Genomic DNA, 24,531 nt, shown 5'->3' with positions numbered 1-24,531 from the left:
TGGGCCTCAGTTTCTGCATCTGTAAAGCAAAGAGGTTGGGGTGTACGGTCCCTGGGTTCTCAGCTTTGCGAGGCTGTGGGCAGTGGGTCCCTGAGCTCCAATGCAGGTCACAGCTCAGCTGTCCTCAGGGAAACCTTCCCTGATTTCCTCTCTGCTTGCCCAGGTCCCCTGGCTTCTGGTCCCACAACACCCCTGCTTCTCCTTTGTAGCAGGCGTCACCCTCACAATTATGTCTGTCTTTATAGTAACTTCCCCTTTTTTCTTGTAAATTTTCTTTACCTTTGATGATGCAATGAACACACAACTCTAGTCTTATTTAAAACAAACAAACAAACAAAAAAACACTAGTATCTCAACTATACTCTAAGAAGGTTTTATTCTCCCCACTCTATCTCGCCAAGCGAGGCTCAGCAAGGTTGGCCGGACAGCGCGCAGGCGTCTGGGCCCGCAGTTCTTTCCTGAGCCCCGTGGCCGGAGTGGGGGGGAGGGCCTGCAGGCCTGAGGCTGGGCTGGCCCCTTTCGGAGAAGCTGGTTGGGGAGTGGGTGCCAGGCCTGCCTGCGCCATGTGTCACCTCTTTTTCTCCCCCAGGGTCCCTGCTCAGCGCTGACATGGCTGAGAGCTCCAGCTCCTCTCTGCCCTCCTCCTCCGCTGCGGCCCTGGCCCCTGAGCCGGGAGTCACAGAGCAGCCAGGGCCCCGGAGCCCCCCTCCGTCCCCTCCAGGCCTGGAGGAGCCCTTAGATGGAGCCGACCCAGACGTCCCCCACCCGGACCTGGCGCCCGTTGCCTTCTTCTGTCTGCGACAGACCACCAGCCCCCGGAACTGGTGTATCAAGATGGTGTGTAACCCATATCCTTTGTGTGGCCTTGGCTTGCTGAAGGCCGTGCCTGGGGCCAGGCTGGTCCCTGATGGTGCCCTGCCTCCCACGCCTGCCTCTGGTGAGGAGACCCCAGGCTGCCCAGCCTTCCTGGTGGGGAGCCAGCTCAGTGGCAGGTCTGGGCAGGTGTTGGGGCGTGGAGGTCGGACTGATGGGGACCTGGTGATCTGCCGATGTGGACGTTCTGGGAGTGGCTGGGGCAGTGCTCGGGTGTGAACCCCGGCTCCGTGCTGAAACCGAGGACCAGAGTTAAGCCAGACCCTGGGCCCTGGCCCAGCTCCCAGTGACGGAGCCCTTTGATGCATGGGGACCACAGGGTCGATGAGAGTGGAAAGCGGACCCGTGGGCCTGGGCCCGAGGCAGCTGACCCCACCACACGGGGTGAGGCCCCCTGGCCCCGTTCCCCGGGTTAGGCCTCTTTTGGGGCCCGAGGCAGCAGCAAGCAGCCCCTCACAAATCTGCCTGCCTTCCCTGTGGCCTCTAGTCTGCTCGTGCCACCCCTGCTGAAGACCCGTCACCATTTCCTATTGCTCTGGACAGCAGAGAGTCCTCCCCCAGCCCAGTAGGCCCTGCGCGCCCCCCCACCCCCCAGGCTTGCTTCCCACCGCCCCGCTTCCTCTGTGCTCTTCCAGGCTCTAGCGCCCGCTCCAGTGCTTCTCCCTTAGTCCGAGATGCTCTGCCTTCCCCCCTCACTGGGGGCAACTCTTGGTTGGATCCTTCACATCACGGCCTACCTGTCCCCTCCTCAGGGCAGCCAGCTGTGCTCCCCGCTCAGCCGCTCCGTTTGTTGTCACCCTCTAGTTGTGAGACGCTGAATCTGACATTTGCCTCCTCCAGAGGTACTGCCAGGTGACTGGGACAGGGACCAAGCTTGTCACATTCACGGCTGGACTGCAGCTCCCAGCACCAGAGCACAGCCCTGGGCGCCTTCAGGGCTCGCTGGGCACGCGGTGGCAATGTCTGAGCTGAGTCCCCAGTGGTGGGTGGTGGTGGTTGGAGAGGGCAGCGGGGACAGGGATACAGCAGGAGCGCAGGCCTGCGGAGGAGAGGGGCTGAGGGAAGTGTGGTGTGGCTGGAAGTGGGGAGTGAGGGGCAGAACGGGGCCACGAGGCTGGCGGGAGTGTGGGCGATGGGGCAGGCTCCGCGGGCCAAGTGAGGAGCTGGCCTGCGTCCTGAAGGCAATGGAGACCTGGTGAAGTTCAAAGAAGGGACGTGATGTGGCAAGACGCGTGTTTTAGAAGGACCCCTGAGCTGCGGCGTGAGCATGGATTGCAGGCATGTGCCTGTGGCTGGGGGCCGCTGAGGAGGAGGCTTTGGGACCCAGGTGTGGTGGCCTTGTGGTTTTTGGCACCCATCAAGCAGGACAGAGTCCTTGTCAGTGCTTGAGGCCGCACAGGGCAGGGCCTGAGCCCAGCCCAGGATGCCTGGGACGTCCCGATGTAGGCAGGGGTGGTAAAGCTGGGAGGTGCATGCTGAGCCCACGTCTGCTGGCCTACCCATTGTGTTGGGTGTCGAGGTGGTGAGGGGCCCCGGTACCCCACATCTGGGAATCGAGAGGGTCTCCGCTGGAGCGGGTGGAGTGCACAGCTGGGGACCCCCAGCTGGGTGGGGGCCAAAAACCTTGGTGTTCATTTTGTGGGACAGCTCAGGAGGTCTCAGGCACCATGTGAGGGTCCCTCAGTAACTCAGTCCATGGGGCACCTGCCTTGGGATCGCCAAGGATGGAGAAACGGAGCTGGTCTACCCTGAGGAGCTCCTGGGAGTGGGGAGGGGGGACAAGCATTCCCCATGGGAGCAGTTCTAGTACGAAATCTTGGGACACCATGGGGACCTGCATCGTGTGAACTGGGGGCAGCCAGGCCAGAGAAGGGGGCCTTTCAGGGAGAGAAAGCTGGCCGGGGGAGCAGGGAGACAGTGGAGCCATGTCTCAGGGGCCTTGCCTTGGTGGGTCCACAGGGTAGATTCTGGCTCTGTCACTTAGGTGCTGTGCAAAGTCTAGATGGTCACTGCTGCTCAGCTGAGGCAGAGTCCTGGCTCGGATGCCCTGGGCCTGGGAGTCGGACCCAGCTCAGCCCCTGCCAGTCCTGGCAGGTCTGGCTGGGCTGGAGCAGCACTGAGCAGCCCATGTCACAGAGAAGCCTGTGGACATGGTGTGGGTCTGAGTTTGTCTGCCAGAAAGTAGGTGTGTGACTTTGGGCACCTGAAAAGGAAGGGCTGGACGAGATGCCCCATCTCCAGCCCTGGGACCCAGTGTGCCAGCCACACTCACCCGCACCTTTGACCTTGGGCACCCTGGGACCTGACCACGGAGCAGAGAGCACAGAGATTCTTCGAGGCGGCCATACTTCTGGTCTGCTGCGCAGAGTCCTAGAGGTCCTTTGCCTTATGTTCTTACCTCCCAGTTGGCCTGGGGTTGGGGACACCCTTGAGAAGGGATGGGATCTGGATTTCAGGCAGAGCTGGGCTTGGTCCTCACCTGTCTCAGAGAGAGCCCTGAGTCCAAATGTGTGTGGGGGGGGTGCAGCTGACCTCTGCTCCCTCTTTAGGAGGGATTCCCCCAGCACTATCGGGCTCCCAGGCCCCACAGTCGAGGCTGGAGTGAGGGACAGAGGCCTTAGCTTGAAGTGGCCGCCTAATTGCTGGACTGACTTCTGGATCAGAGATCTGATGACGCCGGCATGGAGCAGCCTCTGCAGGGTCAAGTTCTGGAGACTCTCAGACTCCAGACTTCTGTGATTGAGTCTAAGGGTTCAAAGTTCATATTTAAAGCTCAGTGACACTAAAATTCTAAGCTTCTATGATTCAAAGACTGTCAAGCTCTGTTTCATATATGTGCCTGGCGGCAGTGATGTGTGTTTGGGAGTCGAAGGACCCATGTTTCCGGGTCCTGCGGGTATGACGCTAGGGTGCAAAGGTGTCATAGCCCAAGCTGGGGCAGTGGGAGAGAGGCCAAGGTGGGTTTCTACACATGCAGGCCCAGGACACCTTGGGGTGCACAGGGGGCTCCCGCAGCAGAGGCTTGATCATGGGGGGCTCAGGCTGGGTTTCAGGGGGTTGGGTTATGTGTTTTGGGGTGTCTGATCAGATGCTGAGGGCTCTAGGATTCTCCCCTGAGAAGAAGCTCAGAAAAGGCGCAATGTTTAACCCAGTGCTCCTCAGTGGGGACACTGGTGGCGTTTTGGGCGTGACTGTGTTTTGTGGTCCTGGCTGTTTTGCACATTACAGGGTGTTGGGTAATTTAGTAGGCAGTGTTCTTCTATCATTGTGACAACCAGAAATGAGCCCTTCACCTTCCCAGACTCTGGGGAATTCTGCTTCTCATCCAGAGCCCAAAGCAATGCTGGATGGGCAGGCTTCAGGCTCAGGCTTGCGGGGGCCGCTCCCATGACCAGCAGGCCTGGGGCAGTGTGGGAGGTCTGCCCCAGACAGACTGTCGTGAGCATGGGTGTCTCTGGTGCTGAGGGGCCCTGTCTCAGGGCCCGCTGCCCTTTGAAGCTTGGTGCTCCCTGACTCAATGCCCCATCCAGCCCAGAGCTAGGCCCTGAGTCACCTACCCCCTGACTCACCAGAGACGCAGAGGCTGCTGGGACCCTCCCTGAGCAGGCGAGCAGGAGAGATTCACTCACCCACACGCCAGCAGTATTCTCTGTCTGGCCTGGGGCCTGAGCATGCGCTGTCAGCTGGGGTTTCAGCCCGGAGGTCTCTGGGTCTGAAATGTCAGGGGACTGACTGGTCACTGTTGGACTCAGGGGGAGGTGGTGTATGGCATGTGGGCCTGGGTTAGAAGACAGACCTATGAGCTGGTGCTGCCTCTTATTTGCTGTGTGACCATGGGCCAGTTTCTTAACCTCTCTGAGCCCCAGTTTTCCCACTTGTCAAACAGGGGTGGTAATCCACACTTCCCAGGATTGCAATGAAGACTGACACAGTTGCATACGGAACATGTGAAATTGAGCTATGCACGCTAGAAAAAGCACCACACACGCGCTTATCATACTTATTATCTGTGTCCAAAAGCGGAACAGGGCCTTTGCGTGTAGCTGAGTAAACTCTTGCTCCTGGTAGATTCTGTCAGACACTGGGCACCAAGTCTTTAGATAGAACAGAGCGTTTTCGTAGGACGTGGTTTCCAGGGAAAATCAGGTCCGATCGCTGTTATTCAGGCGAATGTTTGCCGGCTATGCTGCCAGAAGCCCTGCCCTCACCCGTGCAGACACCGCTAACCCATCCCCGTGTCCTCCAGCAGGGCGCCCCGGCCCCAGGACTGATCAGCTGGAAACCTGTTTTCCACCTCGATTGGATGTGGAGAGCCTTTTTGAGTGTAACCGTCTGCGGGGTGTGTGTGTGTCAGCGGCATGTGCTCACTCTGGTTTCCCTCCCCGGGCCCAAGTTTTCTTTAAGGAGACAGTTTAAGACGGTTAGAGGTGACTCCCGTGAAGCGCCGAGTGCAGAGACGGTGCTCAGGGAGGACACCGAGGAGAGCTGGCCCTTCTGTGCTGGGTTCTTCGCCTGCATCACCACCTCCAACCGTCCTTATAGCTGCCCAGCGGGAGGTGCTGTCACGGCCTCATCTTACACCCGAGGGAAGTGCGGCTCCGAGAGGCTGGGTAAGTTCTTTCCGGGGTTGCACAGCCACGACCGAGCTGGGATGAAGACGTCCATTTCTCTGCACCCCCAGCCCCAGCGTCCTTCCAGGATGCTGCTGCCTTCAGCAGAACCTGGGTTTTCCACGGGGCAGGGAGGTTTGCTTCAAAGTTCCAGGCGGCTGAGCGAGGGACTTCCTGGGTTCCAGCGTCTACCTTCGGCAGCCTCCTCACGGTGGCCGGCCTGGGGCCACCCCCTGAGGAGTTTGCAGCCCCCTCTCTCCCAGCGTGCTTGGGGATGCCTCCTGCTCCGGCCGGGGCTGAGCCAGCACTTCTGCTGCTTGCAAACCATCCGTGCTCCACGGGAAGCCAGTGGACTGTGAAGGTTACGTCTCTGCTGGGCATGGTGAGGGGAGGCAGGAAGCGCCAGCTACCAGTGACTTTGGGCAAGCCATCCTCTCTCAGCCTCCCGTCGGTGGGGTAGGAGAGTTGGGCAGTTAGTCAGGAAGGGGCTGCCCCTGGAATGGGTCTGCCACCTTCCTCAGGAAGCCTCTCAGTGGTGTCACCTGGGCTCCGTGGTCCTCGTCGGGGGCTCATTTGGTCTGTGCCTTTGCGGCTGTGCTCCTGCTTTTCAGCTGCCCCTGCCCCCTTCTGCCCACATCGGGTCCCCTGCCCGGCCCTGGCCTTCTGCTTGCTAGGTTGGGGTCTGTGGGCGCTCTCACTTTGAAGTCCACCTGGCCTAGACCCCTGCCTCTTGGACCCCTGACCTCGCCTGTCAATGCCAGGGAGAGGGCAGGGCCCACCATCCCATCACAGCCCCACACTGCCAAGTTCACTGCTGCCCACCGCGAGGGCTTAGCATGTTGGTTGCGGGGTGCAGGGTTCACCCATCATCCACACACCCACTCATGAAGTCACTCAACAGGCCTTTCCTGAGTGCATGCCGGGTACCAGACACGGGCAGAGCCCAGCCACAGCTGCTCTGTGCGACGTTGGGTGGTCACTTCTCCTTTAGACGCCTCTTTCCTCCTGCTATACCTTCCCCCTCAGGGGGTCCTAGGACTCCTCTGTGCATAGACTGTCTCTCACGCGCTGTGTGCCTGGGAGGGGCCCCCCGCCCTCCTGCCTGCTTTCTTTCCTTTGTTTATTCTTTCTTCATGCAAAGACCTTCAGTGGCTCTCTGCCACCCCCAGTTTAGTCTCCCCTCTCCGAGGTCCGAGGTCTTCCAGGCTGTATGCTGGGAGTCCTCCAGTGCCGTTCTGCTTTTTTTCCCCTCTTTTTCTGTACTCTCTTCTGAAGCCCGGGCATGCTGTTGACAGGTCCTGGGGTCCCCTGATTCCCTGCCTTAGCTTGTGCTGGGTCTGCGCGCCACCCACCATGCCTTGTCCCTGTGACTCCAGTGCTCCAAATCCTGCCAGCCCCACCAGCCTCAGCTTCCTGCCACCACCTAAAGGAAGTTTTCCTGGATTCTAGCTTTTTTCCTCTAGAACCCCTCAGCCCTTTATCGGCCCCTCCCTATTCTACAAGTGTCCCCCTGTCTCAGGGGAGTTGTTGCCCTATCTCCTCCACCAGGCGGGAGGAGGCCCCAGAGGGCACCGGGCCTCGCACTCACTCTGCGTCTCTAAGGAGCAGCAGACCCAGCACCGATGGGCTTGTGCACCACTCTCAAGCCCCCACAGTACTTTCCCACCTGCTGTGGACTCTCACCTTCTCTCAGCACCTCCCGGGAGTGTGCTAACTCCCCGTTGTGCAGCTGGTGAGACTGAGGCCCAGGAAGGGAGCATGACTTGCCCAAGGTCACACGTTGAGTAGTCAGCAAAGCCAGGGTGGACTGGAGCCTAGGACTGCAGACTCTCCAGCCAGCGCTGTGCCCACCCAGTGCTCATGGATGGGGAAGGGGTTCTTTGGTGGAGGCCATCCCCCGCTCCTTCAGCCCTGGCCTAATGGGAACACCCAGACGGTGGCAAGTGTTGCTGGAAGAAGCAACACATGTCTGGGAAATTGTCCGTTTACCTCCATCTGGTAGAGAGATTGTTTTTCTCCAAAGTAAAAGTCAGCATCAAGCTGTATGCTGGGTGTGCTCATGGTGCCAGAGAGCATGCTGCACTGTCATTGGTCAGCCCGGCGGCTGGACGGCCAGTCAGAGGAGCCTGCCTGGGCCGGGGAGAGCCTGACCCATGGGGCAGCCTCAGCACTGTCACAGGGAGAGTTCTGTGTAAAGAGAGCTGCAGGCGCAGAAGCTGCCCCTGACCAGCCCGGGGGCACTGGTGAAGCTTCCTGGAGGAGGGGGCATGTGACCGGGTCTTGCTGCGTGAGTAGGAGTTTTCCAGGAGACCAGGGGAGAGATGGTATTGTAGGCAGAGGGAACAGTGTAGAGAAGAGAGAGGAGTTTAGTGTGGCCTGAACAGGGTGAGACTGCAGGGTGTGGAATGCTAGGTTAAACTTGCACTTGATCTAGTGGTCACTGGGAAGTCGCTGATGGGTGTCCAGCAGGGATGGGGCCTGAAACAGTGGTTGCCGCTGGAACAGAATGGAGAATGCGCGAAGGGTAGAGACGGAGGTCTGGAGACCAGGTGGGAGGCTCCTGCAACAGATTGATTGATTGATTGATCGATTCATTCATTCATTCAACAAGGGTTTATTGAAGCCAGCTGTGTGTTGGACACCATCCTAGACTTGTGTGGGAACAGCCTGGTCAAGGTCCCTGAGCTGAGCTGGGGTTATCAGGGACTCTGGTAACAGCCTGGCATCTGGGCTGATTGTGGAGGGACATTTGGTGTCCAGATTCTGGAAGGCACAGGGGAGGACTGTGGCGGGGAGGGCCCTGGCGTTTGCTAAGGACCTACTAGGTGATGGGTGCAGTTCACGTCGGCTCTAGAGATTACCCACTGGACAGACAAGGCCCAGAGGAGCAAGTGCCGTCCAGGCCACCCAGCTTGGCGGTGACTGGATGACTGAGTGGGTCTTGGCCAGAGCCTTGGCCTGCTCAGCCCACGAGCCCCGTGAGCCCTGCCAGGAAGCCTTGTTGTAATTGATATAGAGCAGAGAATTTGGAAGAGGGCTGGCTGGCTAATGAGGAGTTCACCCCTCCTGGGGCATTTAAAACGTGATTGGATTTTCACTCGTCCGCTGGGCCTGGGCTCTGGCTTCGGTGTCAGACGCCGGCCTTGACCTGCCGCCTCCCTCAGACCGCCGCCTCACCATCCTGTTGGGAGAAAATGGCCTCATTTGGGTCCCTTGGAGAGAAATCAAATATGTCCTTTTAATCGGCCAGAATGTCTTCCTGCTAACCTCTCTCCTGCTCTCCTGTGGGGCTGCCTCCCACATTCTGTCCCCATCTGTCCCACGGAGCTATGCTGTGCTCCTCTGGTCTCCCTCTTCTCTCCCCAAGTTCAAATCCTGACACTGGTGCATACTGCTGTGTGATACTGAGCAAACCACTTGGCCTCTCTGGGCTGACTGTGAGGTGCTGTATGAATGAAGGGGCTTGGGGTACTGGGCTGGGGTGGAGGTGGACAGAGCAGTGTGCCCAAGGGCTGTGCCTGGCTCCTCCAGGAGAGCGGTAAGGAGGGCTCCCACCCACCCATCCATTTATCCACCCACCCATCCATCCATCTATCTTTCCGGCGCTTCTCCATTCATCTACAGAACCCATACATTCATGCATTCATCCACCCAGCTTCCCAGCTGTCTACCCAAGAACACTTACACAAAGGAGTTTGGAAACTCTCTGGAAGGCATGGGGGTCGGGGCACAGAAGCCTTTTGGTTTTGAAGGCGCCCTCCGGCTGCCATGTGGAGGATGTATCACAGGAGGCCAGGCTGGAGGAGGAGGCTGTTGGGAGACCCAGGAGCGCGTCTGCCTCAGGCAGTGGGGGCGCTGAGGAGTGTGGGTGATGAGTCAGGTGGTAAGCCGGGTGGGTCTCTGAGATGGACGTGGGGACGAGGGAGAGGGAGACTCGGGGGGGGGGTTCTAGTCTGGATGGCCTCCAGGGTGGGTGGTGCTTGGGGGTTTGTTCATGAGGGTGGGCAGTGCAGGAGGAGTTTGGTCGTCTGGGGAGAACTTGACATGCCCGTCTTGGACATGATGCAGTTGGGGTCCATAGGGATGTCCCAGGGCAGTGTCTGGGAGGCCTGCTGCCCAGCAGTGAGTCAGCCTGGGGCTGGGACAGACTCGGGACTGCTGAGCCCGGGGACGTTGTTGGGAGTGGGAATGGGTGTGGGGTCAGGGACAGGCGAGGGGAGACGGGGGGACTGGGGAGCCTGAGAACGGAGCCCACAAAGTAGGAGGAGGATCTGCCCAAGGGCCCTGCGCTGTCCCTGGGGTCCAGGGGGGAGACAGTTTCTAGAACAAAGGTCTTAAGTTGAGGTTCGTGAACTGGGATGTTTGTCTTCTCTGATCTCTGACTCAAATCTAGCATTTCTTCCTATCGTGAATGGAGGTGAAAACGTTTCTGTGACCGTCAGCTGTAGCGGTCACTGGCATTTCCGTGTCCTGTCCTGGCTGCCGTAGCCTCTCTGAGTGTCACTGACAGTCCTCGCTGCCTCACGGTCACACAGCGTCGGGCCCACCGCTGGCTCCGGTGCGTCACTGGGCTGACAATGAAGCGTGCGTAGTTCTCCATCACCAATTTGTTTTTTTAAAAAATATTTTGACAACTATTTTAACATAACTGGCATCCTTCCTTTCTAATGCTAAGCATTAAAAAAAGTTTGTGCACTTCAAAACATCATTCTGAGAAGGGGCTCGTGAGCTTCCCTGGGGGGCGCGGGCATGTGTGAGAAGCGCTTTGCGGTGAGCGGTGAGTGGGGGTGCCGGACCCAGTGCTGCTGGCCTGTGGGCAAGGAGGGGGGTCAGGCGTGGTCGCGTGCGCAGGGGCAGGAAGGGATGCCATGGGAATGTGTGTCTGTGTGTGGCGGGGCAGCCAGGGAGGTGTGTGGTGGGCGACGGGCCCCCCTGAGGCCGAGGGAGAGCGTCCCCCCTCCGCCCCCCCAGCCCTCAGCCTTGCGCTGACCCCACTGAGTGAGCACGCGTGGCTTCCGGAAGCCCGGGACCACGCCTTCTTCATCTGGGGTTCCCAGAGCCTTGTAGGCTCACCCAGTGAGGGGCTGCTGAGTAAATGAGCACAGAGCCGTGGGTGGTAAATGGGGCGCTAGGTGGGGAGAGAGGCTGCAAAGCCCTGCTGCGCAGAAACGCCTCCTTAGCCTCCTGGATGCCTCCAGGTGACAGAGGTCTCATTCCCTCCCGAGGATGTAATGCCCCTGAGCACTTGCTCCAGGGAGGGCTCCGGGCATGGAGAGGTGTGGGTGCCTGGCTGGGGGGGAGAGGCCAGGACAGACCACACTCACTTTGTGGTTGCTGTAAGGTCGGTGTCCAAGGTGTTGTGTGGGCCCAGAGGAGGCATCTGCGGCCCCTGCCCAGGACCCCAGCAGGCTTCCCTGCAGGCATGCCTTCTTTGTGGGGGGGCTCCTGCCGCTGGCTCAGCCCCCCGACAGCGGGACCCTGGCCCTTCCTTTCAGCCGTGGCTGAAGCGGTGGCATCTAGAGCGTCCTCCTGGCGGGAGCTGCCTTCCCAGGGACCATCCCTGGGTTTGCTTCCACGCTGGCAGCCCTGGCTCCCTTGTCGCCGCCTCCCCCACTCCGGCTGTCTGTACTGGGCACTGCGGCCTGCTGGACATCTGGGACCCAGAGACGTAGGCCAAACACAGTGAGTCTCATTATGGGGCTGGAAGAAGTGGAGCTGGGGGCAGGGACCAGGAAGGAAGGGAAAGCTCACTCCCTTGTCCCCTCGCCTGAGGGATCCCGGCCCACGGAGGTTCCATAGCCTGTAAGCAGCCCTCCTTGTGGGTAGGCCTGGGTGGCATGTGGGGGTCCTCGTCACTGGAGCATGTAAGTGGAGAGAGGCTTAGGATCCTCTGCCCAGCAGGTCTGTCCGCTTTATGAAGCGACTTCCTGTCCCAGCTCAGCCACTGTGTCACCTTGGGCAAGTCCTGCCATCTCTGGACCTTCATGGTCATATCTGTTAAGTGGGTGTGATAGTGACGACCTGCTTGTCTCCCAAGGCTGTCATGGGCAGGAGTGGAACACATCCTTAAACAAATGGAAGACAGGTGTGGGGTTCAAATCCTGATTCTGGTCAATCATGCATGTGGTAGAGCGCTCAAACCTTAATGTCCAGATCCAGGCATCTTTTCATTACAAACACACTCCTGTGACCCCACTCAGACCAAGAAGGATTTCTTTACCCCTGGAAATTCCCTGTCTCCCACCCGCAATGGATACTCCCCCAAAGATACTAAGGTTCAGCGCTCCTTCATGTAGGATAACGGCCTGATTTCCTCCTCCCTCCCTCCCTCCCTCCCTCTCTCCTTCTTTCCTTCCTTCCTTCCCCTTGCACATGCCCTGAGACCTCCTGCAACCTAGGCATGTGCCTTGCCTGGGAATTGAACCTACAGCCTTTTGGTTTATGGGATGATGCCTCAATCAACTGAGCCACACTGGTCAGGGCTGATTTTTCACTTTATATACTTGGGTTTATACATTCTTTGCTCTTCAACGCCATCATCCTGTTGCATGCATTGATATTTTTGTTCTTTTTCATTGCTGTATACTATTCTATTCAATGGATGGACCACAGGGTTTCTCAGCTTGGCACTGTTGACATTTGGGGCTGGATAATTCTTTGTAGGGGGCTGTTCTGTGCATCACAGGATGTTTAGCAGCGTCCCTGTTTTCTACTCACTAGATGCCAGTGCCCCGCCTCCCCACGTTGTGACAATTAAAAGTATCTCCAGACCGGGCCACATGCCCCCTGGAGGCCAAATCATCCCCAGTTAAAGCCTGCCACCCGACTCATTCTCCTGTTGGTGGCACCTCAGTTGTTCCCTGGTTGGGGTTGTTATGAATAATATGTGCCTTTTGGTCGACTTATGTCAGCAAGTCTCTGGGGTGTGGATCCAGGAGTGGCTCTGCTGAGTCCTAGCGTGGGCCTCTGTTTCGCTTTAATAGGTGCTGCCAAGGAGTTTTCCAGGGCTTATTGCTCACAAAGATAAGCTGAATGAATGAATGAATGAATTAGTGCCTGGGTATCCTCTGTAAAGCCGAGGGCCTGAAGCATAGTTGACATTCAAAGTCATAGCCACTGTTGCCACGGTGCAGGCAACATGGCCTCACATCACACAGGGCCCTGGACCAGGGACATACTCTGGGCACCTCCAGGGCAGGAGTGGGCCTGGTTCAGCTCAGTACCCTAATGCCGTAGGTGCTCCATGATGTTGGTGGGCCTGTCCTCTGAGGAGCAAAGAGCTGGACCAAGCACTGGAGGCTGGAACCTCAGGCCCCAGCCTGTGAGGGCCCAAGGACTGAGTTCCCATCCTTGGGGCCACTGGGAACCAAGGGGAGGGACCCCATAGACAGACTGGCCCAGCTTCTCTGCACCCCTGGTCCAGAAGGATGCAGCCCAGCCTCCTTTCTCCACTTAATTTATTTAGACAACTGAGGCTCATCCTGGGAAATGCATTAAATTCTGGATTTAACAAAAATAAAAACAAACTTGGCTGCCCCAGCCAAATCCAGCACACTCACCCCCATCCACCCTTCCAGAGCCCCCCAATTACAGAAACTGTGACTGTCAACTGGGCCTACAGGATGGAGGGTGGTGGTTGCCATGGTAACCGTGCAGGCCTCTGGCTTCAGCTCCTGGAGAGGAGGCTGCCCTGAGGGACCTGCTTGGGTGTCAGGCACTGCCCCTCCATTTGGTCACTCTTGTCTCTGGGAAGTGGCAGGTTCGAGGGGACCCCTGGCATGGTGCCTATCCCGGTGACTCTGTCTCCCCCAATTCACATTTCAGCCTTCTCAAGACTCAGCAGCCGGGACATGGATTGGGTTAGGGTTCTGGTCCAGCTCGGCTCCTTACTGGGGGCCCTGAGACCAGCACCCCTCCCGTCATCTCTTGCAGGCAGGTCCTTTCTTCCCAGCCACGGGCAGGGGTGGAATATCCCCCTTCTTGAACCCACTAGGAACAGACAGATGGACTGATCCTGAGCTCACAGCTGACCCAGGCCTACGTGGGGGGAGACGGTGTGGGCGGGAAGGGAAAAGCAAATATTCCACTGAACACACGCCAGTCCCAGGTCCCTCACATTCCAGGCCCTGTGCCTGGAGTCCACGGGGCACGTGGCTGAGGACATGGGATTTGGAGTCAGCAAGAGGCAGGTTCAAATCCTGCCCTGACATATCCCAGCTGTACGAACCTGGGCAGCTAGGTGTGACTGGAGCCCTGGAACCAGCGCGCTGTGCCTCAGTTTCCTTATCTATAAAATGGTGGTAAAGGTAGCACCTGGCAGTTTTAGGGAGCTTTGCTTAAGTTCTAGGGTGACTCTCCACATTGCCAGGCCTGAACGGACTGAATTTTCTGAAAGGCTGAGGGAAGATTCAGCACATTGTGAGGCGATGTCCAGCTAAGGGGCTGGGATAGCATCTCTTATTTCTCCTCAAGGTCATGTTAAGTAATCAGCAGACAGTGCCAGCACTCAGTCCTCTGCCGGTAATGTTTTTTCCCTTCAAAGGACAAAGGACAAGAAACCGTGGGCCCAGTTATAGGAGAAGCTGGCAACGGGAGGGGCTGTCTCTGCTGCATAGCACGTGTGGCTGCAGGGCCCTCTGCGTGGGGCCTCTGGGCCCCCGGCCTCATGGGCGTGCTGGGAGGTTTAAATGAGATAATACGTGCAGTTTGATTAGAAAGCTCCTTGGCAAAGATCACTCAAGACCACTTGGGAAATGTTGGCTGTTGGCGCCATTTCCGCTGTTGCTGATCTGGTGCCTGGCACACAGCGGGCACTCGATACATGCTCATTGGTTCACTGCCGGGCTCCTTGGCCCCAGTTCTGAGGGCCCGTGAACTGTGAGCAGAGCTGGGGGGACTGGATGGAGTTGGGGTGAGGGCCTTGGCCACCAGGGAGGGGCTGAGCTAGGGGTGTGGGTGGGAGTGAGGATGGGGTCGGGGCTCAAAGCAGCCCCAAGGACACTTTGGCTGCTTGTCTCCGCCAGGCCCTGTGGGTGTCGGGGAGGCTTGGCCTGCCCAGGAAACTATTGATGGGATCACTGTGGATGTGTTTCCCCATCTGGGTTTCCCAAAGGCACCTGTGCTGCCATCAGGGATATAATCAGCCTCGAAGGACCAATGTGGCTATTCTGAGCTGATGGTGCACATACGGAGCCTGGACACTCGGGGACACATGGGGTTTCAGGGACGGACCCCCGTGCGTGGCGAGTCTGTTGTCTTCAGGCTCACCGTGCCTGTCAGACGGCTTTCTGCCCTCTGTCCCCCATCTGTGCAATGGGCAGTTGGACCAGATGCTTTGTGAGGACCTCGGTGGGGTTGTTTTGTGGCAGGGTCACCCGGAGAGAAGCGAGGGTCTGAGTGATGAAGGAAGCAAGGTGGCAAAGTCTCACCTGCACGGTCTCAGATTCCAGGTGGGGGGCTGTGAGCCTTGCTGTGAGAGGCAGTGGGGAGCCACTGAAGACCCCCTGCCCTCACAGAGTGGGCGCTCAGGCACCTGCCTTCCCTTACCCAGAAGTCCTGGACCGCCCTCTTTGGGCCTCTGTCCTCCCTCCCATTGTCCCAGAACACCAGTGCTCGCCCGTGTGTGCTTTCTGAGTTCTTCAGTGACTGTCAGTGGAAGCGCTAGGCATTGGGCCAGGCCATGGCGTTCATCATCCGGGGGACCTCGGCTCCCTCTGGCAGTCTCCATCCCCAGGGTACGTGGTGCGTGCGGTTCCACTTCAAGGAGGGCTGGCGCCTTTGATCCCCCAGCCGGTGGGGAGCATGTCAGGAGCTGCGGGCAGTGATGCCAGCTCTGGCCTGACTTCTGAGCCTCACGGGCTCTGGGAAAGGGCCCAGGCTCTGCCATCTGGGATTTCCCCGAGCGCCTCAGGGCAGCGCTGAGACTGTCCATCTCTGAATGTCTGCAGCTGAGCAATCTAGAGGTGAAAGCCGATCCATCTGCCCCCTTGAGGAACTCAGTACCATGGGCAAGCTGGCCAAGCAAGAGAGGCAGCGCCAGGCAGCAGCTCCGGGCACCACCGAGTCACCCCGTTTGGGCTGCTCACTGACTGTGTGACCTTGGGCAAGTCACTCCAGCTCCCCAGGCCTGTTTCCTCATCTGCCCCCAGGGAGCTACGATGAGACCTAGGGCCACGTCCCCAGGGGCTTGGCATGCAGTAGCTGGGGTTACTGCCAAGTTCATTACAAGGATGCCAGCTAGACCAGGTGATCAGGGAGAGCATTTCCAGATCGGAGGTTAAACCACTACCTTGTGAGTGGGGGGAGGTGCTTCAAGGGAAGCTGTAAGAAGAGGTGACAGATGAACTTGGCTGTGAAGGATGAGTAGGAGTTTGCCTGGTAGGGATGGTAGAGGGAAGGGAAGGTGCATGCAGAGCATGCCTGGGGACAGCAAGAAGTTCAGTGTCTGCCAAGGTCAGAGTCTAGGAGGCCTTGGGGGTCAGGCTAAGGAGGGTGATGGGGACCGTGGAGGCTGTTAACAGTGGAGAGGAGAGGCCCCCTCAGAGCTGTGCTCCAGGCAGATTACTCTGGCAGTGGCAAAACCGCGGGGACGAGAAAAGCAGGCTCTGGTTTTGTGTCCCCGCTCTGCCTTTTTCCAGCTGGTGACCTTGGATGAATTGTGTTCCCCTTTGTGTCTCAATTTCCTCATTTGTAAACGAGACGCGGTACTGCCCCAATTAAACGAGGTAACACTTGCAAAGTCTCTGGTCCCGTTGGGCACCCAGCGTGCCTGGCTATTGTGTGGGGCGGATTGGAAAGGCTGAGAGCAGCTGGAAGCTATGGGGAGGCTGTGCAGGGTCTAGCTGGGAGCCGCAGGGGTCAGGCTGAAGACTCAGGGGAGGGGCGGTGGTCACAGGGGAGAGCGCTGGCCTTGGAGTCCAGCATACCTGTGAGAATCTCAGCTCTGGTACTTCCCTGCTGTGTGATCCAGGAGAGGCCTCTAGGTTCTCTGAGCCTCAGTTTTTCTCGTCTGTAAAGCGGGCCTGCTGATCTCCACTGCTCAGAGCCCTGGTGAGAAAGAAGTGGGGGTGCCAGGCTCCTGACAGATCCCGATTAAGTGCATTTTGAACTTGAAACTGGCAGGAAGGGCAGAGGGAGCAGAGGAGGAGGCTGGAAGACGAGAGAGCAGGACAGGAAGGGGGAAGGCCTAAGGGGAGGGGGGGACGTTCACTGGTAATTAGAACGTTTGAACTTCAAAAAAGTTAATTAATGATGAAGCTGCTGCCGGAGCAATGCTCAGGCTAGAAGGGGACCCTGGCAGCAACTGAAATTAATTACAGGCTGTGGTGGGAGAATGGCAGCGGGGGTGGGGGGGTGGGGTGGCAGGAAGGAGCAGGGCTGGGTCAAGGAGGGTCTGAAGTGGTGGTGGAGGGAAGGCAGCATCCCAAGGTGAGCCCTTGCCCGGGGATGGGAGGGAGGCTGTTGCCAGGGAAACCAGGTCAGTCTCCCATCAGGCTGGGGTCTGGCGGAGGGTCTGGCTGGTGTGGCTCCATCGAGCTCACAGAAAGGCTGTGAAGTTGAAGAGTGAGGGTTTTCATTTGGAGATACTCAAGAATCCCTGGGTGTCAGCGTCGGCAGGGCCCAGAGAGATTTACTTATTAATGCCACAGACATTTACTAGATTCCTGTCACTGTCAGAGCTGTGAATGCAAAACCCCTGTCCCCTTGGAACGCAGGGTCAGGCTGTGGATAAAGACAAGGAGCATGTCGACAAGACAACTTCAGGTCATAGGTGCGCAGAGGCCGTACGACTGGGAGAGGGCAGTGGTCGGGGCGGGAGAGGGTGACCAGCGCAGGGGCAGAGGCTGGGTGGGGACTTCTCAGAGGAGGGGACAATGAAGCTGAAAGGTCAGAAGGGGCAGTTCTTGACTGTCTTGGAAAGAGTCTCCCAGGTAGAGGGCCCAGTAGGCACAAAGGTCCTGGGGTGGGGTGTCCCCGAGAGCCAGGGTGGGGTGGCAGGGGACGAGATGGTGGGGGTGGTAGGTGGGGCTTTGGAGCGGAGGACAGAGCTGCTATTGCCTGTGTTTGCGACAGCTCACCGTTGCTGAAGGGAGCGTGGACCAGAGGGGCCAGGGCAGGCCACGTGGGCCCCTGAGGAGGCATCTGGTCAGTGCTGCGGCCAGAGTTCAAGAGCAGGCCCCCAGGTTTCCTGCTTCCACAGCACAAGAGGAGCTGTCCGCTCGTCTCCTGTGGCTCAGTTTGGGGGAGCAGGAATGGGGCTGGGCAGGCAGGGAACGGTGCGGTCTATCAGCACCTCCCCCTTCGAGACAGAGCACCTCCTTACGTCCATCTTTCCTTGGGTTGCCCTGTTTAGACTGAGACACAGATTTTCTGTGGCCCCAGTTTCTAAGACCAGGTGGATTAAGAGCCGTGGGCCGGGACCTCAGCTGGCTGTGTTCTAAGACAGGGCAGGAGCCACCTGGGGGGAAGGGAAAGAGGAAGGTTTTGAGGGGAACAGCCTGGCTAGGGGAGCTGGGGGGAGCCTGCTTGTTCTGATCCCAGGCATGGGCCCCGGAGGCCCTGCCCCGGGCTGGGTGAAGACATGGTCTCTAGATTCCTTTGGCCACAGGACACTTTCTGCCTGGGCAGCAGGGGTTGGGGAGGGCCTAGGTCCAGACATTCCAGAGTCTGGAGATGAGCTCTAACCCGGCCACAGGCAAGGAGAGAGGGACAGCGGTGTCCAGCCAATCTCAGCCACACTGACTGACAGGCCCTCCGCAGGCTCCAGCTCCGGGCCTTGGGCAGGGAGGGAGGGAGGGGACGTGGGCCTGGGGAGGGGAGAGGCGGTCAGAGGTGGAGAGAGAAGTCCAGAGAGGGCCTGCCAGCCAAGCCTATGGGGACCTCTTCCTTCCTGGGCCTGAGGGAAGAAGGAAACTCTCGGGCTTGGGCAAGAAGGTGGGGTGGGGGTCCTGGCACGTGGGGGCTTGGTGGGGTTTGGGTTCTCTGGTGGGTTTGGCACGTGTGGCCATACTTCTTGTGAGGGGGATAGGCTGGCTCCTGGGTCTTTTGAGAACGCGGGCACTGACCCATTCGGGGAAGGAACCTGGAGAGGGGGAGGACCAGGAGCGGGGTGGATGCCTTTCTGTGGTGGGCGGGGGTGTTCCAGGGTGTACTCTGTCCCCATGGCCACGGTTTGGTCCCCACTGTTTTGTCCTTGATTCTGTGTGCACATGGTTTGAATGTGTCAGCATGCTGGTGATCCTGCTGAACTGCGTGACACTTGGCATGTACCAGCCGTGCGACGACATGGACTGCCTGTCTGACCGATGCAAGATCCTGCAGGTGAGGCCAGCCTGCCTGTCCCACCCACCCACGATGCCCCGCCCCGCCCCTGGGTCCTGCTCTGGAACCTCACACTGTCCCTCACTTCTTGTCTTCCTCCTGCCCTGCAGGTCTTCGATGACTTCATCTTCGTCTTCTTTGCCATGGAGATGGTGCTCAAGATGGTAGCCCTGGGCATTTTTGGCAAGAAGTGCTACCTTGGGGACACATGGAACCGACTGGATTTCTTCATTGTCATGGCTGGGTAGGTAGTGCACTGGGAAGGTCTGAGCCTCTGGCATTTGCCAGATTTAATTTCAATAATCCATGGACCCATGGACCCTGGTGACAATGACGAAGCTGCATGGTGATGTCGGAACGAACAGACATTCCTTCCTCCTCTGTCTGGTGAGTCGTGTGTCCTCCTGCACTGTCAGCCGACACTGGGTGTGTTTCACACTGACTGACTACATGACCCTGAGAAAGCCAGTACGCTCTTTAAACCTCGGTTTCCTCATCTGTAAAACGGGGATAATAATAGCAGCTACCTTAAAATGAACACCCAATACATGTTAGATGCTGTTTTTATTATCCTAGGTCACTCAGCAAATCAGAGACAAGCATAGATTCAAGCTCAGTCTGATTCCAAATCATGATCGTTTCTACCAAGACATCAGCTACAGTCACAGAGAGGCCAGGCTGCAGCTCTGCCCACTTGGAACGCCTGTGCCTCGCTCCTGCTTCCCTGGGTCAGGCCAGACTAGCGGCTCATTCACACATTTACCCAGAAGCCCGGGTGTCAGCGCTGTCAGACTGGGGAGGGCAGCAAACCCAGACAGAGGCCCTGTCCTCCCCAGTGACCATCTGGGGAGGTGCACCCATGGGTGGACGTGTCACACATACCAGTATGAGGGCTCTGGGCAGTGCCGTGTTTTTTTGAGAGCATCTCTGAGCCAGGCTCGGGGGCGTGAAGACTTTCCCGAGGACGTGACTAACAGAGCTGAAGGCCGAGCAGGCATTAGCCATGCCCCATGATGGGTCAATGTGGCAGAAGTGACAAGGGGGAGAGAAAAAGGCTGAAGGCCTGTGAGAGTGTGTGCGTGCACATGTGTGTGTATGTGAGAGTGTATGTGCGTGTGTGTGTGCGTGTGATGCCACTAAGAAGGGGCAGGGAGGGTAGACAGTCACATACCACTCAGTCTACGTGAAAGTCCACAGATATGTCCTGAAACAAAAACAGTTACACCTCTTGCGCTGGCCGGTGGCTCAGTTGGTTGGAGCGTCATCCTGCACACCAAGAGGTGGCGGGTTCGGTTCCTGGTCAGGGTGCCCCCCAAGGCTGCGGTTTGATCCCCTGTCAGGGTGCGAACAGGAGGCAACCGATCGATGTTGTTCTCTCTCCTCCTTCCGCTCTGTCTACAATCAATAAACATATCCTTGGGTGAGGATTAAAAAAAATGTTCTGCCTCTCCCAAGCATCCTCTCGGAGGACCGTGTTCAGTTCCGCAACCACCTTGGCAGCAGTTATTTAGACCTAACCAGGAGTTGCGCTGGGTGCACGGGGTTTTCTGTGAACCGTCACCCCTCTGTCAAGTGGCTGGCTCTCGCTCTCCTTTGGGTTTAGCTGGAGGACACCCTTAGGTCATGCTTTTTGTTTTTTGTTTTTAAATAAAGAAAAGGTGTTCGGATAGTGTCATTTTTCAGCCCTGCCTCTGCAAACATATTTTTCTTTGCTCTTTGTGTGTGAAGTATTGTGTTTGTCTGCATTGTTTTGGAGTCCTAATTTCTGTCCCTCGGAGGGGGCACAGAGTACCATTCAAATCTGCACGGAGTAGTGTAGGTGAGTCCGGAACAGGTCTGGGTCTTCTTTCTCGGGAGACAGCCTGCTTTTTTCTTGCAAGAAGTCTGTGGGGTTTTCTTACCTTTGGAACTCAGGCATTTCACTGGGGTAGGTCTGAGTGTAACAGGCTCCCTGGAGGGCCTTTTAGAACTCAAGGTCAGGAAAAAGTTCTTTTCTTTGTTCTCTGGTCTCTCCTGAAATTTCCATGGAGTGGGTACTTCCCGCCTTTATCTATTCTGCACATCTTTCCTCTTTTTCCTCACAGATTTCCTCTGTGCTAGGGGAAGATTCCTGGACGTGGTCTTCTGACTGACCACATTCTTTCCTCCACTTCCGCCCTCGTTGGAAGGTTCAACTCCTCTGCGTCTTGCTAAGTCTCAAGATCGCTTCTTGTTCTGGAGTTCTTCTTTTCCGGAGCAGCTGGGGCCTGCTCTTATTTCATGGATGCAATATGCTCTCAGCTCTCCCTACGGATCCTCATAAGGCTCCCTAGAAGTCCTTTCCTGATCCTGAAATCAAAGCATACGTTCCAAAAAGTTTTTTAAAATGACCCTCACACCAATCTTAGAAGGAAGATGTATCTTGGGTTTATTCAGCTCATTAATGAAGAACCAGCAGGATGGCCATTAGCACAATTAGGAAAACGGGGGCTGGAGAAAGAACGTGGTGTGAGGGCGCGAGGTCAGGATCAAAGCTGCTTAACGAACTACAGGGTCGTAAAGCCGTACCCTTTGGAGTTGTCTCTCCTACGGAGGAGAAATCACTCATAAAAAGCTACAAGTTAACATGTAAATTCACAGCAGCCAGACCTTTAATTAACAGTAAACGGTGACTCAAACGTATATTCCCCTAATGAAATCATCCTTACAGGACTCTGTTAAATAATGCTCCAAAACGACCTTGTGAGGAATACTGCCCTCCCTTTGCCTTGTTTCCGAGTTTCAAGACAATTTTTCTTCACTCCTGTTCTGAGGACGTCATTTGTTCAGCTGGCTTCACGTCCTGCTTCACATGAGCGCCCCACCTTGACTTCAAGAGGCTTCTCTATTGCTTAGCAATCCCTGCTGTGTCTGCTCGTATTTATGAATTAAGACCTCTGCCGAGCAGAGTGAGGAGCTGGCCTGGCTTCAGCATTGCAGTGAGGTCTCTGTCTAGTGTCTTCTTGGTCCTCAAGTGGGGTCCACGGACCAGCATCCTCCTGGGGGTTAGGGAGAGCTGGGCGCACGTGCCGCTGGATGCCTAGGGCCGTGTGCTTGGTTTAATGCCTGCTGTCACCATTTAAAAATTCTTTATACATTAGAACAAGGGCCCTGCATTTTCATGTAGCACCGGGCCCCACAAATCATGAAGCTGGTCCTGGCTGGGGCAGGTCTAATCACGATCCACATGGGGGATGCTGGGTGGGGATGCAGGTGACTCAGACCTACCCCTGTCCTCAAGGTCCTCTCCATGTTTTGTGTGTGGGTGGAGAGGCAGGACGGGAAGCTGCAACTGGGCTCCAGAGTCCAGCCCCCTAGTTCTACTCCCACTCAAGACCCGTCCCCAGAGCTGCCCTATCCCCCAGTCTCCTGTGGTCCCAGCCAGGCTTGGTTCTATAAATGTTCTGTTTCCTGAGTAACTAGCCTGACACCCAAAGGTTGTTTTCTTCTTTCCTGCTCCTCCCCTTCCCCAATTACTGGCTCCTTTCTCAAGCTATGCAGGAGACAGACCTGCACGCTGGAAGGTTCCTTAGAGGTCAGAGCCTCCTCTCCACATGCAGTCGGCCCCTGCTTCCACTCTGCCATGAGGGGGCCATCTCACAAGCAGCTGATCCCAAACTGGGACAGCCTAATGGGCTAAAGCATTCTTTTTTCCACTGTAGCTCCCACCTGATGGAACCATTCGCTCGCTTATTCATTCATCAAACCATCATTTCTTGAGTGCCTACTGTGTGCCAGGCCTTGTGCTGGGCAGTGGGGACAGACATCTCATGGAGCTCATGATTTAGAAAATGGATGTGACAGATAATAAAATTGTAAATAAATTCTAAATTGGAATCAATGCCGTAGCAAAGAAGTATAGCGGGTCGTGAGGGCATGGATTAGGGACCTGATGTAGGCAGGGGTGTCAGTATGTGGGGTGACAGGGAGCAGGGCAGGCAGGGTGGGGCAGGCATCTCAGGCAGAGGGGACAACATGCAGAGGAGCTGAGGGGCCTGTTTGAGGAATGAGAAGGAGAGCAAAGGGGATGTGGGAGCTTAAGCTTCCCAGGGGTGGGTGAGTGCTGAGGAATGAAGCCAGAGAGGGCGTAGGGACCTGATCCCATGGTGCAGCTGGAGCTGGCAGGCAAGGGCATCCCTGACAGACCCATGACGGTCCTTCAGAATTTGGAAGGGGGCTCCCTTCCTCCCTGAGTCTCCCATTCTCCACCTGAAGTGTTCCCAGCACCTCCCGCCAGGTGTCAAAGGACAAATGAGGAGGTCTCACCTGCTTGACCCACTTCAAGTGACCAAGGCAGTCTTGGTCCCTGGCCAGGAGCAGGACCCCAGCCTCCTAGTGAGGTCTCAGGAAAATGGGCTGCCTTTATCCCAGTGTCATGTAGGATTGTAGTGACCTTTTGAGTGGCTGGGCTTCCTGTCACCTCCAGGTGGTGTTCAACTTCCAGGCCAGGTCTGTCCCACCCTGGAACTGAACACAGTTCCAAACTTCGCATTTATTTCTGATTTCATCTTATAACGATTACTTGGACACCTGCCTCATTATATTTCCTTCTTGTGCTTGATCAGCCTGGGACAGTAGGCCCTGTGGCACCTCACTAGACACTCTCTTCCAATGTGTGACAGAGCCCTTGGTAATCATCAGAAAATAATTGAACCCACCTCGCTGTCTTATTTAAGCTATGCTTTCTGTCTTTGTCCGTTAGGAAGGAAGTCATGCAATATTCAATGACATTCTTGTTGAACTCGAGATATTCTTTACCTGCATATCTCCGTGGGTGCCTCATGCTGGTAATTCTACCTCCTCCCCTAAACCAAAAACATGAAATGGACATTGCTAGCTGAGGGGAGGGGCTTGGGCACCTTCCTATTAAAAGCTTCCCTAACAATTCCACTGCCGAGTCTCTAGGATGAACCAGGGGTGGAGGGCCGAACTGGGAACTGGGCTGCAGGGACCTCTCCAGAATGAGGCTGAGGCAGAGCCTTGCCAAGGGCACGGCTGGCATGAGCCCCCCTGAGATAAGTGCGGGGTCCAGGAGCTGCCCTAAGTGTCTGAAAACCTTTTAAAGCTTCTGACTGTGACTGTGAAAGCATCAGATGGAGCAGCTGAGGGGCAAGTGTAAGCGGACAGGGAAAGGAAAGGACGACCTCCCCAGTCCATAGATACATGCACAGCCTTGCACCCCTACTCAGTGCTCCTCGGAATTCAAAGAACAGTAGACTTATTGGGGTGCACATTAAAATAGATCCCTGGGCCTCACCCCAGGGATCTGGACCCAACAGGTACAGCAGTGCCTAGGAACCTGAATTTTAGCCAGATGCGCAGGTGGCCCTGCTGCCCGTGATCTAGTTCATTTGACCCCCCACCCCCGAGCCCCTCACTGGGAACACTGCATGTGGGAGGGGAGGAGGAGTGTGGAGGGCTGCCATTCTGATCAGCAACCAGGATCTGAATGAATCCTCATGACACGTAGGTGTCCTTTGTGAATAGAACAGTGGGATTCCTCATAAGAATTTATATTATCAGTAATAGTAACACAAATAGCAGTAATGTCAGTCACTCAGCACCTGACCAGGGAGTGGGAAGGAGAGGCCGGGCCAGGATTTGTCACACTCTGGAAACATCTCCCGAATGCACAGCTTCCCACCCTGGCCCTTACAGGCTCTTGGGAAATAAAACGTCAATAAGCATTATTCCTCAGCTCTGGACTAGA

The 24,531-nt window shown here is 56.9% G+C and overlaps 1 protein-coding gene across 1 annotated transcript in view; it reads left to right on the top strand.

Annotated features, from left to right (window-relative positions):
• The first annotated feature begins 609 nt into the window (after positions 1–609).
• Positions 610–24,531, top strand: part of CACNA1I (calcium voltage-gated channel subunit alpha1 I) — an 87,955-nt gene continuing 64,033 nt past the window's right edge. Inside the window, exons 1-3 of the mRNA XM_090275324.1 lie at positions 610–848; positions 18,692–18,803; positions 18,914–19,047. Coding sequence (XP_090131450.1) covers positions 610–848; positions 18,692–18,803; positions 18,914–19,047 — 485 coding nt within the window. The remainder of the gene's footprint in view (positions 849–18,691; positions 18,804–18,913; positions 19,048–24,531) is intronic.

Source organism: Furipterus horrens, unplaced genomic scaffold, assembly GCF_987537825.1.
Source record: "Furipterus horrens unplaced genomic scaffold, mFurHor1.1.pri manual_scaffold_4, whole genome shotgun sequence".
NCBI lineage: Eukaryota > Metazoa > Chordata > Mammalia > Chiroptera > Furipteridae > Furipterus > Furipterus horrens.
This window is presented reverse-complemented; position numbering and strand designations above follow the sequence as displayed.